The sequence below is a fragment of the Otolemur garnettii genome, unplaced genomic scaffold, assembly GCF_000181295.1.
Source record: "Otolemur garnettii isolate 467f Iridium unplaced genomic scaffold, OtoGar3 scaffold00041, whole genome shotgun sequence".
In the NCBI taxonomy this organism is placed as follows: domain Eukaryota; kingdom Metazoa; phylum Chordata; class Mammalia; order Primates; family Galagidae; genus Otolemur; species Otolemur garnettii.
The window spans coordinates 5197407-5209877 of NW_003852436.1; the positions used below are offsets into that span (position 1 = coordinate 5197407).

General features: G+C 34.2%; 1 protein-coding gene across 3 annotated transcripts in view; it reads right to left on the minus strand.

The window, feature by feature from the left end:
- The window catches only part of ANAPC10 (anaphase promoting complex subunit 10), a 73438-nt gene that overhangs the window by 44565 nt on the left and 16402 nt on the right, over positions 1-12471 (minus strand). For 2 of the 3 annotated variants that reach the window (XM_003790192.3, XM_023513478.1), the window contains exons 3-4: positions 7810-7900; positions 2062-2182 (exon numbers count right to left, since the gene is read on the minus strand). In XM_003790192.3, coding sequence (XP_003790240.1) covers positions 2062-2182; positions 7810-7900 — 212 coding nt within the window. Of the gene's footprint in view, positions 1-1104; positions 1210-2061; positions 2183-7809; positions 7901-12471 lie in introns of those variants that run through there. The other variant, XM_023513479.1, reaches the window with a different exon arrangement.

A 12471-nucleotide genomic window follows, 5' to 3' on the forward strand; every position in this document is an offset into this window, starting at 1 on the left:
GTTATGTGAAATAAGCCAGGAACAGAAAGACAAATGCCACATGATCTAACATATATGTGTAATCTACAAAAGTTCAATTTATATAAGAAGAAAGAGTAGAATGATTCCGAGGGCTATGTCAGGGAAGATATAGGGGGGATGTCAGTGAAAGAACACAAAATTTCAGTTAGAGAGAAGAAAAGTTCAAGAGATGTACTGAACTACATAATGACTATTCATAACAATGTATTATATTCTTCAAGATAGCTAAAAGAGTAGGTTTAGAGTGTTTCTCACCACAAAAAAGTTGTAACTACCATGTTTCCCTGAAAATAAGACACTGTCTTATATTTATTTTTTCTCAAGAAGACACACCAGGACTTATTTTCAGGGGATGTCTTATTTTTATTAAGTATAATATGACAATCTACATTTATTCAAATATAGTTAAGTCATATTCTTCTGGAAACTGACAGGGGGAGCCAACCTTGTTGGTGGAGCTGGCACTAGTGATGCGTGAACTCCTTTCACGCTCTGTTCACATGTGCACAATAGGATGCCTGCCACAGCAGTTACCACATATGCACCCGTGTGAATGGCTCTGAGAAAGGAGCTGTGGCAGATAAAAGGCATGCCAGTCTTCCTTACTGCTCTGCGCTGAAATCCATCACTAGGTCTTATTATTGGGGTAGGGCTTATATTTTAACAAATGCATAGAAATCCTGCTAGGGCTTATTTTGGGGGCAGGCCTTACTTTCGGGGAAATACGGTATATGAGGAAACGCACATATTAATTAGTCTGATTTAGCCATTCCACAACATACGTATATTTGAAAATTATCATGTTGTCCATGAAAAATACAATTTTTGTCTATTGAAAAATATTTTTAAAGTGATCTTAAAGAAGGTCAAAATAACAACAAAAATACCTGTGTGCAAAATGTCAATTCTTATTTATCAATACATAAGCAAATTTTACAAGAGAACAACATTGAATTTAATGAGAAAATAATGAAAGTACACAAGTTTTTTTTATTAAGTATCTTACTACTTACTTAGATAAGAAATATAAATGTACAGACCTGGTTTTAATACAAACACTAAGTCAAATAATCTTATGTCCAGGTCACAAATTAAATGGAGGTCTTTCCAAGATCATGAGTGCCTCATGAGAATCATGAGATTCTCAAAACAACCAGATTTTAATGATTATTCAGGCTCAATGATTTTCTAAAATAAAAAAAAAGTTCAAAGTCACTGAAAAATATCTCCAAAATAATAGATAATGGGGACCGTTAAAATTAAACTCACAAAAGCACAATCCTAACAGCTTCAAAAGTTATTAACAGGATAAATTGTGGTATACTCAAATAATGGAATACAGCTCAGTAATAACAAATAATGAAGAACTGATGCATGCAACATGGATGAATCTCAAAAACAATTGGCTGCGTGAAAGAAGCCTTAATGTTATGTCCTATACAGCAGGCAAAACTGATAAGTGATTAAAAATAAACAAATAAAATCAGAATAATAGTTCCCACAGAAGGTATGGTAGAGATAAAGACTGACTAGGCATAGATATGTGGGAATTTTCTGGGGTGACAGACATATATTCTATATTTTATTACGAGTTGGGGCTCAACAAATGTATGCTTTGTCAAAATTTACCAAGTAATATACTTAAGATTTGTACAAAATTATTCAAAGTGTCTTAAAAAATGAACACTGCTCAGTGCCAGTAGCTCATGCATGTAATCCCAGCTATCAGAAAGGCTAAGATAGGATTGAATGGGCCAGGAGTTTATGACCAGCTTGGGCAATATAGCAAGATCCCACCTCTAATAAGATGGGGTCTTTATATCTTGACATTTCCATAATAAAATATTGGGGTAAAAAGGACTACAATTAGAAAGATGAAGAAAATAAAAAATATTATACACAAACACATTTCTTCAATGTTAACAGTTTTCCTTGTATATATTAACATTTTAATCTATCTTATCTAATGTCAGTTTGGACTATTGTCTAAAGTACAAGAAATTAAAGGATGACATATTTTTAAAAATTTGAAAGACATACCCGAATTTCTTGAAGGTTATGAAAATTATTTCCTACTCTGACTGAAATCTTGCTTGGAGTATAGCTTTCATCAGATTTGTAGTCTGCATAAATACACAATGTCTTCACTGTTGTTTTTCTTCTAAAGCAATAAGGACAACATAACACATTGTCATATGCAAAGATTATTTCCAAAGCTGCTTATCTCTGTTTTACAAGTCAGAGTTTGCTCAAGTAAGTATGTGAATCAATAATTTTCATTTTCTTTAATTTTGACAATCATGAAAATGAAAAATACAGATACAGATATAATATTTAACTTATATAGACATCTCTTATGTAGAACATGGTCAAGAGCCAGATGAGCAAAGAGGTATAGTTAATCCAAATTAGGTACCTTTCTGAGCAAATAAGCATTAAGAATTTCTATCCTCTTCATTTGAATTTTAAATAAATGTATCACTCAAACAAGCCTGGTTTTCCTTACTAGTTAATTAATTTCCTGTATTAATGCTTGAAAATAACTAGCTAAATGAGAAACTGAGTCCAAAAAAGAAAAAAATCTTTTTAAAAAATAGAAAGCATAACTTATTACTTAATACAAGAAATAAAAGTTTGCTTTCTAAAAAATATATATACAATCTAGGAAAATAAGCAAAGAAAATATAATACAAATTAGCTGGGTGTTGTGGCAGGCGCCTGTAGTCCCAGCTACTCAGGAAGCTGAGGCAAGAGAATCGCTTAAGCCCAGGAGTTGGAGGTTGCTGTGAGCTGTGATGCCACAGCACTCTACCAAGGGCGATAAAGTCAAAAAAGAAAATACAATAGAAAAATTAACCTCAGAAACACACGTGGCCAAAAAGCCTGACAAAATGTTCCATTTCTAATAATCGAAGAAATAAAGATCAAAACACATAGTAGTTTTATCATCATATTAGAAGATACTAAAATATAGCCGGGCATTGTGGCAGGCACCTGTAGTTCCAGCTACTTGGGAGGCTGAGGAAAGAGAATCTTGTAAGCCCAGGAGTTTGAGATTGCTGTGAGCTGTGATGCACCAGCACTCTACCGAGGGCTACAAAGTGAAACTCTGTCTCAGAAAAAAAAACTAAAATAACTGGTTATACTCATATTTGATGAGAAAAGAGGTGCTTTGATAGCCAATCAGTACTACACAATCTTTAAGCCACTAATTCAGTTTCTAAGGATGCATTAGAAGATGGTAACATAACTATTCAAAAATGAATATACAAAAATATTGTCCTATAATTTAAATTATAAGCAATGTAAATATCCATAGCAATGTGGAATTAAATTAGGTTAAATAAATTATAAGATACCCATTCAATGAAATACTACAATATTATTTTTTAAAATGCACATATATAGGTACAATAGGAAAAAAGCAGATTACAAAACAATAAATACAGATATCAACATATGGAAAGGCTGGGCGCGATGGCTCACACCTGTAATCCTAGCACTCTGGGAGGTGGAGGAGGGTACATTGCCTGAGTTCACAGGTTGGAGACCAGTCAACATAAGGAACTAGGCCTACTGTACTGATACATATATGCGGTGCATGTCCAGTCTGTGAATATTAGGTCAATTTAAGGAGGCTGGTCATTGTAAGGAGGCGGTCAACTATTGAGGTTCTATTGCATGAAAGTGACTATTCTGGTGAGTGAGAACTAAGGGAGATCATTATTTTCTTCTTTATGATTTCTATATTTTCTGAGTAATTTTTCAGAATAAGTGTATACCATTTGGCCATCAGGGGAAAAAAAAACTAGGCAATTTTTTAAACTGACCCCCCCAAACTATTAAGAAATCTATTTAAATGTGCTTTAAAAGTTAAGTTCTAGTATAAACTGGCACTAACTTAATAACAATGAACTCCTTAAAACAGAAGTAGTCTGTGTCCAAAGTTCAGCCTATAAAAACAGCAGGGGATCTTTGGCTCTTGGGGAGAGAACCAAACTTCTATAGCCCAAGCTATTTATCAGAAAGAAATGGGGAAAGTGAAGAGCTTTTCCTCAGATCAAGATGTAAAACACTAAATACCCAGGATCTGCCGACAGGATAAATACCATTATTAGGTTTTCAAAAGAGGCCAAAGGTATCAAACGGATGTCTGTCTGTCTCTTTTTGTTGGGCCAGAAAGGAGACAGGAAAGTAAGCAAAGAAAGAAGTAAAAATTTTGAAAGACACACTAAAGGCCTTTTCCCTTAAAGAGCCATAAGCATGAAATAAAAGGTCTTTTTAACTGTGGAGAGATCAAAGTTCACGAAGATTACTCTCAAGGATTTTTTTTAAACAAAAGCAGACTAAAAACATCAAGATTTTGTTCAGAATAGTTTTATTTCTAAAATTATGAAATTCAGGATAACTTGGTCATCAAAACCTACAAGTAATCAGGATGGAGTCAGAAAGGCAAATATTAGTAATAGCACTTATCATAGTAAAAATAATAGTAGCAAATAGCAAGTGAATACTGTGCACCTGACCCAGAAGTAATGCTTTATATGGATTATCTCACTTATTCTTCAACTTTGTGATACAGAATCTATTATTAGCCCTATTTGACTGATTAAAAACACAGAGTATATTCCTCTTCCTGGGACAACTAATACAACCTGAATGATGATGTAGAAAGGTAATAATGTACTGATACTAATTTCCTAAGAGTATAACTGCCTTAAGGTCAAGCTAATAGGTAGGCACAGAGTTCAAAAGTGTGTCTGTCTGTCTTATGTGATCTTAACCACTACTGTTTTTCCTTTAATTAATTATATTTAGCTACCGTCATCGATACCAGCTTAGAGTGGTATGTAGGTGTGTTTTGTGAAGAGGCCACATATGTAAAGCTACCCCCAAATGAGGAAGGAGCTGAGAAACCAAACAATGTAGCAGACAAATCCAGTCTGTCAGGAAAGGTCTTTTATTGGAGAAGTTACAGAGATAAGCATGGTCTTGGGCAGCCACAAGACAGGTAGATCTTGGAGCTATTGCCCCCAAGACCGACTCAGGGGAAATGTATAGGAATTTGTTTAAGGTAAGTACAAATTTATGACAACTGACCTAATGGTAGGACTTACATGTTCTTACACAAGGAACGATAAATAAACTGAATTCTTAGAGGCAGTTCCGAGAATGGAATTAATCAGAAGTCAACATGGAAGATTAGCACCTAAGGTGGATGCTGAAGAAATGTTCCAGGTTAAAGAAGCGTAAAGAAATGACTACTAAATTCAACCTGTGATTCAACTTTACTGGGACAACTAATACAACCTGAATGATGATGTAGAATAGTAATAATGTACTGATGTTAATTTCCTAAGAGTATATTCTAGTTATGTAGAGGAATGCGTTTGTTTATAGGATTGAAATACTATTCCAGAGAGATAGGCATCATATTGGTAATGTACTCTAAAATGATTCAGAAAAAAAAAAGTTGTACTGTGGTTACAACTTTTCTATGTGAGATTGTTTCCAAATTCTTAATGAATTTCCCTTTTTCTAAAATGCTTGTTTAAAATGTGTTCCTCGGGGTGGTGCCTGTGGCTCAAAAGGGTAGGGCGCCGGTCCTATATGCTGGAGGTGGCGGGTTCAAACCCAGCCCTGGCTAAAAAAAAGAAAAAAACTTTGCTAAAATGTGTTCCTCAAAGCTCTGAGGGTCTCTAATGAGGGCAAGGGGCCCAGTTAAGTGGGAAAGGCCTTGAATTTCTGATTGTTTTAATAAGAACAGCTACCACCTTTGATGAAAAGTAGCTAAGACTATTGATTACAAACCCAGCCTTTGAAGTCAAAGCTGCTCGGATCAAATCCAAGCTCCATAACTGCATGGTGTATAACCTGAGTAAGGTACTTAATTTTTCTAAGGTTCAGTTTTTTCATCTATAAAATAAGAAAAGTGATAGAACCTACAACTATGTTATAAGGTTGCTATGAAGATTACAAAAAATGATATATATTTATAACTATTAAATATTCAATTTAAACTCTTGATGATACAGTACAGCTCCTGTCAACAATGCTCAAATTATTATTTGCTCAATACATCGGCCTTTGCATATAATTTTATTTGCAGACTGGGGCTAACAGCTCATTCCTGTAATCCTAACACTCTGGGAGGCTGAGACAGATCGATTGCTTGAGCTCAGGGAGTTTAGAGACCAGCCTGAGCAAGAGTGAGACCTGTCACTACTAAAAATAGGAAAACTAGCTGGGCACTGTGGCAGGTGCCTGTAGTCCCAACTACTCAGGGGGCTGAGGCAAGAAAATGGCTTGAGCCCAAGAGTATGAGGTTGTTGTGATCCATGACACCATGGCACTCTAGCCTGGAACAAGAGAATGAGACGCTGTCTCAATAAATAAATAAATAAATAGAATTTTATTTGCTAAAAGAAAAAAATCAACAAACCAATGCTATTCTAATAATACAATTAAATTAGGATGCTCATTTTATAACTTTTGAGCTATAGCCTTTCTTTTCATGGAGAAAAAATTTACCAGTGTAGGCTCTAGGGACCTACCTGTAGTCCCAGCTACTCGGCAGGCTGAAATGGGAGAACTGTTTGAGCTCACAACAAGTTTAACACAGTCTTAGCAAAACAAAAATAGAAAAAAAATAAAGCACAGGCTCTGGAGTCAGAAAACTTGGGTTCAAACTGTAATTTTGCCACTTCCTTGCTATGTGACCTTGGGAAAGTTATTTATCTATATCTTCACTTTTGAGACTATAAAATAAAGATAATAAGAATTGTAAAGGTAATATAAGATAAACAGGCTAAGCATTTAGGAAAGTACCTGGCATAAAAGACTTCTTGTTACTTCTTCTCTATACACATTTAATATCCTACGATAGTAGTTGGCATACTACACCTGTGGGTTGAATTCCTGCCCAACCCTCTGCTTTTGTAAAATAAAATTTATATAGAACTAAATTCAGTCATTTATATATTGTGTATGCTGCCTTAATGCTGTTAAGGGAAGATTTGATTACTGCAGCTGCAAAAGAAGCCACAGGGCCCACAAGGTCTAAAATATTTACTATCTGACTTTTGCAAATGAAGTTTGCTGATGTGTACCTCGGGACAATAAAAACAAACCAGTAAAAATACAATGCTACAAAGAATGTCAAAATAGATAGCCAAAATGCAGCAAGACAACCAAGTTAGACAGTAGTGATCAGTGCACAACTTTCTGAATGTATTAAACATATTGAATTGAACACTTAAAAAGAAAAAATCTATGCCAATAAATTGAAAGCAGTTGACAAACATACGGTTATTTTCCATTCTCCCTCAAAAGAAATTTTTTAAAATGAAGATATCCTTAAAGATTCTAAGTTAAAATAATTTTCATTCTAAACAGGCATACAAATTTGAGAAGTTACACGAACATTCAATAGCTAAAGAATTTGTAATCATCACTTCAGGTTTACTTACTCCAATATATTAAGGCATTGTATTAGGCCACAAACAAAATGCATTTTTCTGAAAATGCCTTCTAAAAATAAACCATATTGAAAAGTATATTTGAGAAACATCCACATAAAAGGAACTGTGCAAGGTATCATAAGAAATTCACAGATTAAATTTAAGATGCTGACTATCAGATTAAGCAGGAAAACATCTCTGAAACTTATTAGTTTAAAAACAGAATTAAGTATATTTCATTGTAATTTCTATTTTTTTAAATTATTTATGTAAATAAAATAGAATTTTTTATCCACGTATACCCTAAACTAGTTGAACAATGTATTACCTGAATTGAATGTTCACTAAATGTGGCTGGGAACCATCTGATTGCCAGTAAGTTTCTAGATTGTCATCTCGTAATTGATCAACTCCAAATCCTAAAAACACCAAAAGTTGCAATAAATTCCCATGAAGAAGAAATCAACATATTCAAAATATATAACTACTATCTATATTTGTCCAGAAATTCTGATCAACAGTAACGTCAGAAATGCAAAATTTAAACTAATCATCTTACCCTTTTATCCAGAACTCAACTCTTAAAAGTAATATCACGTACACATACAAAGCCTATAATAAGATCACATTTTTTTTGGTTTGTTACCTAGAAAACATTTTCTAGGATATACTCACACAAGTGTCCAACCTTTTTTTCTTTTCTGCTGTAAATGTTAGAATAAGAGTTGTCATGGGCCATACATTAAATACACAAACACTAATGAAAGCTAATAAGCAAAGAACAAGTTTCATGCATACTGTTAGGGATATCCAATACCACAGATAAGCAAATAATCTGCATGCTGCCCAAAGGCTGCAGGTTAGTACCCCAAAGTATCTATGTACTGAAACCCATGTAAGAATGATCCCTATGTTCTGCAAAACCCTCAAAAATAAAGATTCCCATAAGTTCAATAAGCCATTCTTTCCACAACAACAAAAGGACAATGTAGAAGTATTTTCAAAAGGCATATACATTTTGAAACTAAGTGCTTCTGATTTAAATTCAGATTAATCAAAATCAAGTTCACCTAGACTCTCAAGTCCTCCAGACACGATAACTGAATTTAAATTTTCCTAATTTAAACCATAATAATTCATACTAATTCTAGAAATGAGCCTGATTTAATAGTATTGGCTTTTCAAAAAATAAAAAGAGAGAAGTGATTTGACTTACATTTTATTTGTTGACTAGGTAAAATCTTTACTTTTGATCAAATTCAAAAGATACAGAAAAGAAAATGATGACAAGTCACTATTTTCCTACCATTTCATTCCCCTCTCCAAATATAATTAATCTTAGCAGTTTATTACATACTCTTTCAGAAATACTACATGTCTATATAAGCAATCATATACATATTTTCTCCCATCTCTTTATGCAAACAATGGTATACTATAAATAATTCTGAACTTTGGTGCTTTTATTTTCACTTATCTGTAAGATTATTCCCTATCAATAAAATAACAATAATAATAGAAAACATTGATATATCACATTTACTATGTGTCTGGCACATTCTAGGCTTTCTTCAAATATTAAATCATCTAATATTTTTCCTTTTTTTTCTCCTTTTTATATATTTTTTTGTTTCAGATTAATGTGAGGGTAACAACCAAGTCACAATGTTTGAATTTGTCAGGTAGGGTCCCTCTTGTAGTTGTGTCTAACACCCAAAAGGTGTGCCATATATCTCTGCATTGTGCCCTTTGGGAACACACCAAGCACCCGACTTGAATTGAATTAAGTTTTACTCCTATATGGGTGTGAATCAGATCATCTACTGGCTTCATATTACTATTGAGTACACTGGACACTTGCTTTTCAATTCTTCTGATACTTTACTGAGAAAAATTTGTTTCAACTCCATCCTGATTAATACAAAAGACATAAAGTCTCCATCTTTTTGTGGCTGTATATATTCCATGGTATACATATACCACAGCTTGTTAATCAATTCCTGGGTTGGTAAGCATTTAGGTGATTTCCACATCCTGGTGACTATAAATTTAGCTGTGCTAAATAATCTAGTACAAATGTCTTTATGACAGGGGTCCTCAAACTTTTTAAACAGGGGCCAGTTCACTGTCCCTCAGACCTCTGGAGGGCCAGACTGCGGCTGCTAAGCAGGACAGGCAGTGGTGGCAAAAACACCCAGCAGACTGGGCTGCATGTAGATGGCTTCAATCAGTTTTGGAAAAGTGCCACCTATGCCTATATTCTTAAGTGTTCTTATTAGGAAAGGATGCTGAATTCAAATGCTTTTCCTACATCTATTGAGAGGATCCTATGGTCTTTGTTTTTGCTTCTGTTAATATGGTGAATTACATTTATGGATTTGTGTAGGTTAAACCAGGCTTGCATCCCCAGATAAAGCCTATGTAATTGTGATGTATAGTTTTTTTAACTGTAGCTATAATCTCTTGGCCAAGATTTTAATGAGTATTTCTGCATCTACATTCATTAGACGGTGTCTAGTTCTCCTTATTGGTTGGGTCCTTTCCAAGTTTTGGTGTTAGGGTGATGTTTGCTTCATAGAATATGTTGGAGGATCCTTTTTTCTCAATGTTTTAGAAGTTTTTGCAACACAGGGACAAGCTCTTCTTTGAAGGTTTGATAGAATTCTGGTGTGAAGCCATCTGATCCAGGGCTTTTTGTTGTTGTTGTTGGAAGTTTTTTTTATAGTTTCTTCAATCTCAGAGCTTGCTATTGGTCTCTTCAAGAAATCTATTTCTTCCTGGTTAAGTTTAGGGAGATGGTATGACTCCACATACTGGTCAATTTCCTCTACACTGTCAAATATCTGGGCTAGAGTTTCTTATAGTAGTCAAAGATAATCTCTTATATCTCTGTGGTATCTGATATTTCCCCTTTTTTGTTTCTAATTGAGGTTATTAGAGATTTTACTTTTCTGTTCCTAGTTAATCTGGGCAAAAGTTTATTGATTTTATTTTTTTTTAAATACCAGGTTTTTGTTTCAATAATTTTCTGAATTTTTTTATTTTCAATTTCATTTATTTCTGATTTAATTTTGGTTATTTCTTTTCTTCTGGTAGGTTTGGGATTAGATTGCTCATCCTTTTCCATTTTCTTAAGATAATTCATTAGGTGTTGATTTCCCTCGTAGGACTGCTTTTGCAGTATCCCACAGGTTTTCGTAACTTGTAGCTTCATGGTTGTTATGTTCAAGGAATTAAACAATTTCCTCCTTTATCTTTTCCTTGACCCAACTATCATTGAATTTAAGATTGTTTAATTTCCATGCCTTTGTGTGAGGATGAAAATTTTTGTTGGAGTTGAGTTCCACCTTAATTGTCTCGTTGCCTAAGAAGATACTAAGTATAATTTCAATTCTTTTAATTTTGTTGAGGTTTGATTTGTACCCTAGGAAATGCTCTATTTTGGAGCATGTTCCATGAGCTGATGAGAAGAACATATACATTCCTTGCCTTTGGGATGGTATGTTCTGCATGTCTATTAAATTTGTTCTAGGGTTGCATTTATATCCCTTATATCTTTGTTTAGTATCTGTTTAGAGAATTTGTCTAGTTCTGGCATAGGTGTTAAAAGTCCCCAGCTGTTATGGTGTTACGGGATACTGTATTGCTGAGACCAATCAAGGTCTGTTTCACAAATCTGGGAACATTTAAGTTGGGTGCATAATTATTTAGAATTGAAATGTCCTCTTGTTGTATTGTTCCCTTGACCAATATGAAGTGACCGCTTTTGTCATTCTTAATTTTAATTGCTTTAAAAACACTTGCATCTCAAAATAAGATTATGACCCCTTTCTTTTGATTTCCATTTGCCTGAAATACAATTTTCCATACCTTTACTGAGTCTTGCTTTGTCCTTCAAGATTAGGTGTGTTTCCCACAGACAACATATGGATGTCTTGTGCTTTTTTATCCAATAGGCCAGCCTGTGGTTCTTCAGTGGGGAATTCAAGCCATTGACATTTATTGAGAGAATTGATAAGTGTGGAGTTCTATTCCTCTTATTTCACAAAAGTTCATTGGTTAGTTTTATCTGTTGTGCCATTGCAGAAGTTAGGTTTTGTCCTTTAATTTCTGGGTATTTACTTTGCTGGTAGGCCACTGTGTGGATAATAGATCTAAGTATTTCCTATAGAGCTGGTCTTATGATGAATTTCCTCAATGTTTGCATATCAGCAAAAGATTTGATTTTTCCATCACTTTTGAAGCTTAGTTTAGCAGGATACAGAATTCTGGACTGAAAATTGTTTTATTTAAGAAGATTTAAGGTAGATGACCATGCTCTTCTGGTTTGGATAGTTTCAGCTAAAAAGTCTCCTGTCACCCCAATGGATCTGCCCCCTGTAGGTCAACTGGCACCTACTCTGGCTGCTTATAGAATTTTCCCTTTGGTCTTGACTTTGGACAGATTCATTATAACATATCTTAGAGATATTCTGTTTGTGTTGAGATGACTCTGGGCTGATTATCCCTCTAAAGAGTATTCAGAATCTTTACTGATACTAAGAAAAATTTTATTTATCATATCTTTCACCAGGGAATTCTATTCCTTTGGACAGTTCTTCCTCCCCTTCTGTGATAATTCTTATGTTTGAATGCTTCATGAAGTCCCACAATTCTCTGAGCAAATGTTCTGGTTTCTCTCTCTTCATTTCTGCCTCTTTAGTTAAAGAGGGTTAGCTGGGTTAGCTCAACAGCTTTATCCTCTAGCTCTGATATTCTTTCATCTCCAATGTAATCTGTTATTGATACTTCCTACTGCATCTTTAGGTTCCCTGATTGACTCCTTCAATTCCTTATGTTCTACCGTATCCTTTTTATATTCTTCGTATCTTTCACTTATTTTTAATTCTGTTTTTCCACTTTCTTGTCAACTCTCTTTATTTCTTTTGCCATGCATATTTTAAATTCCCTTTTTGTCATTTACACTAATTCTTTATATGTAGAATCCTCT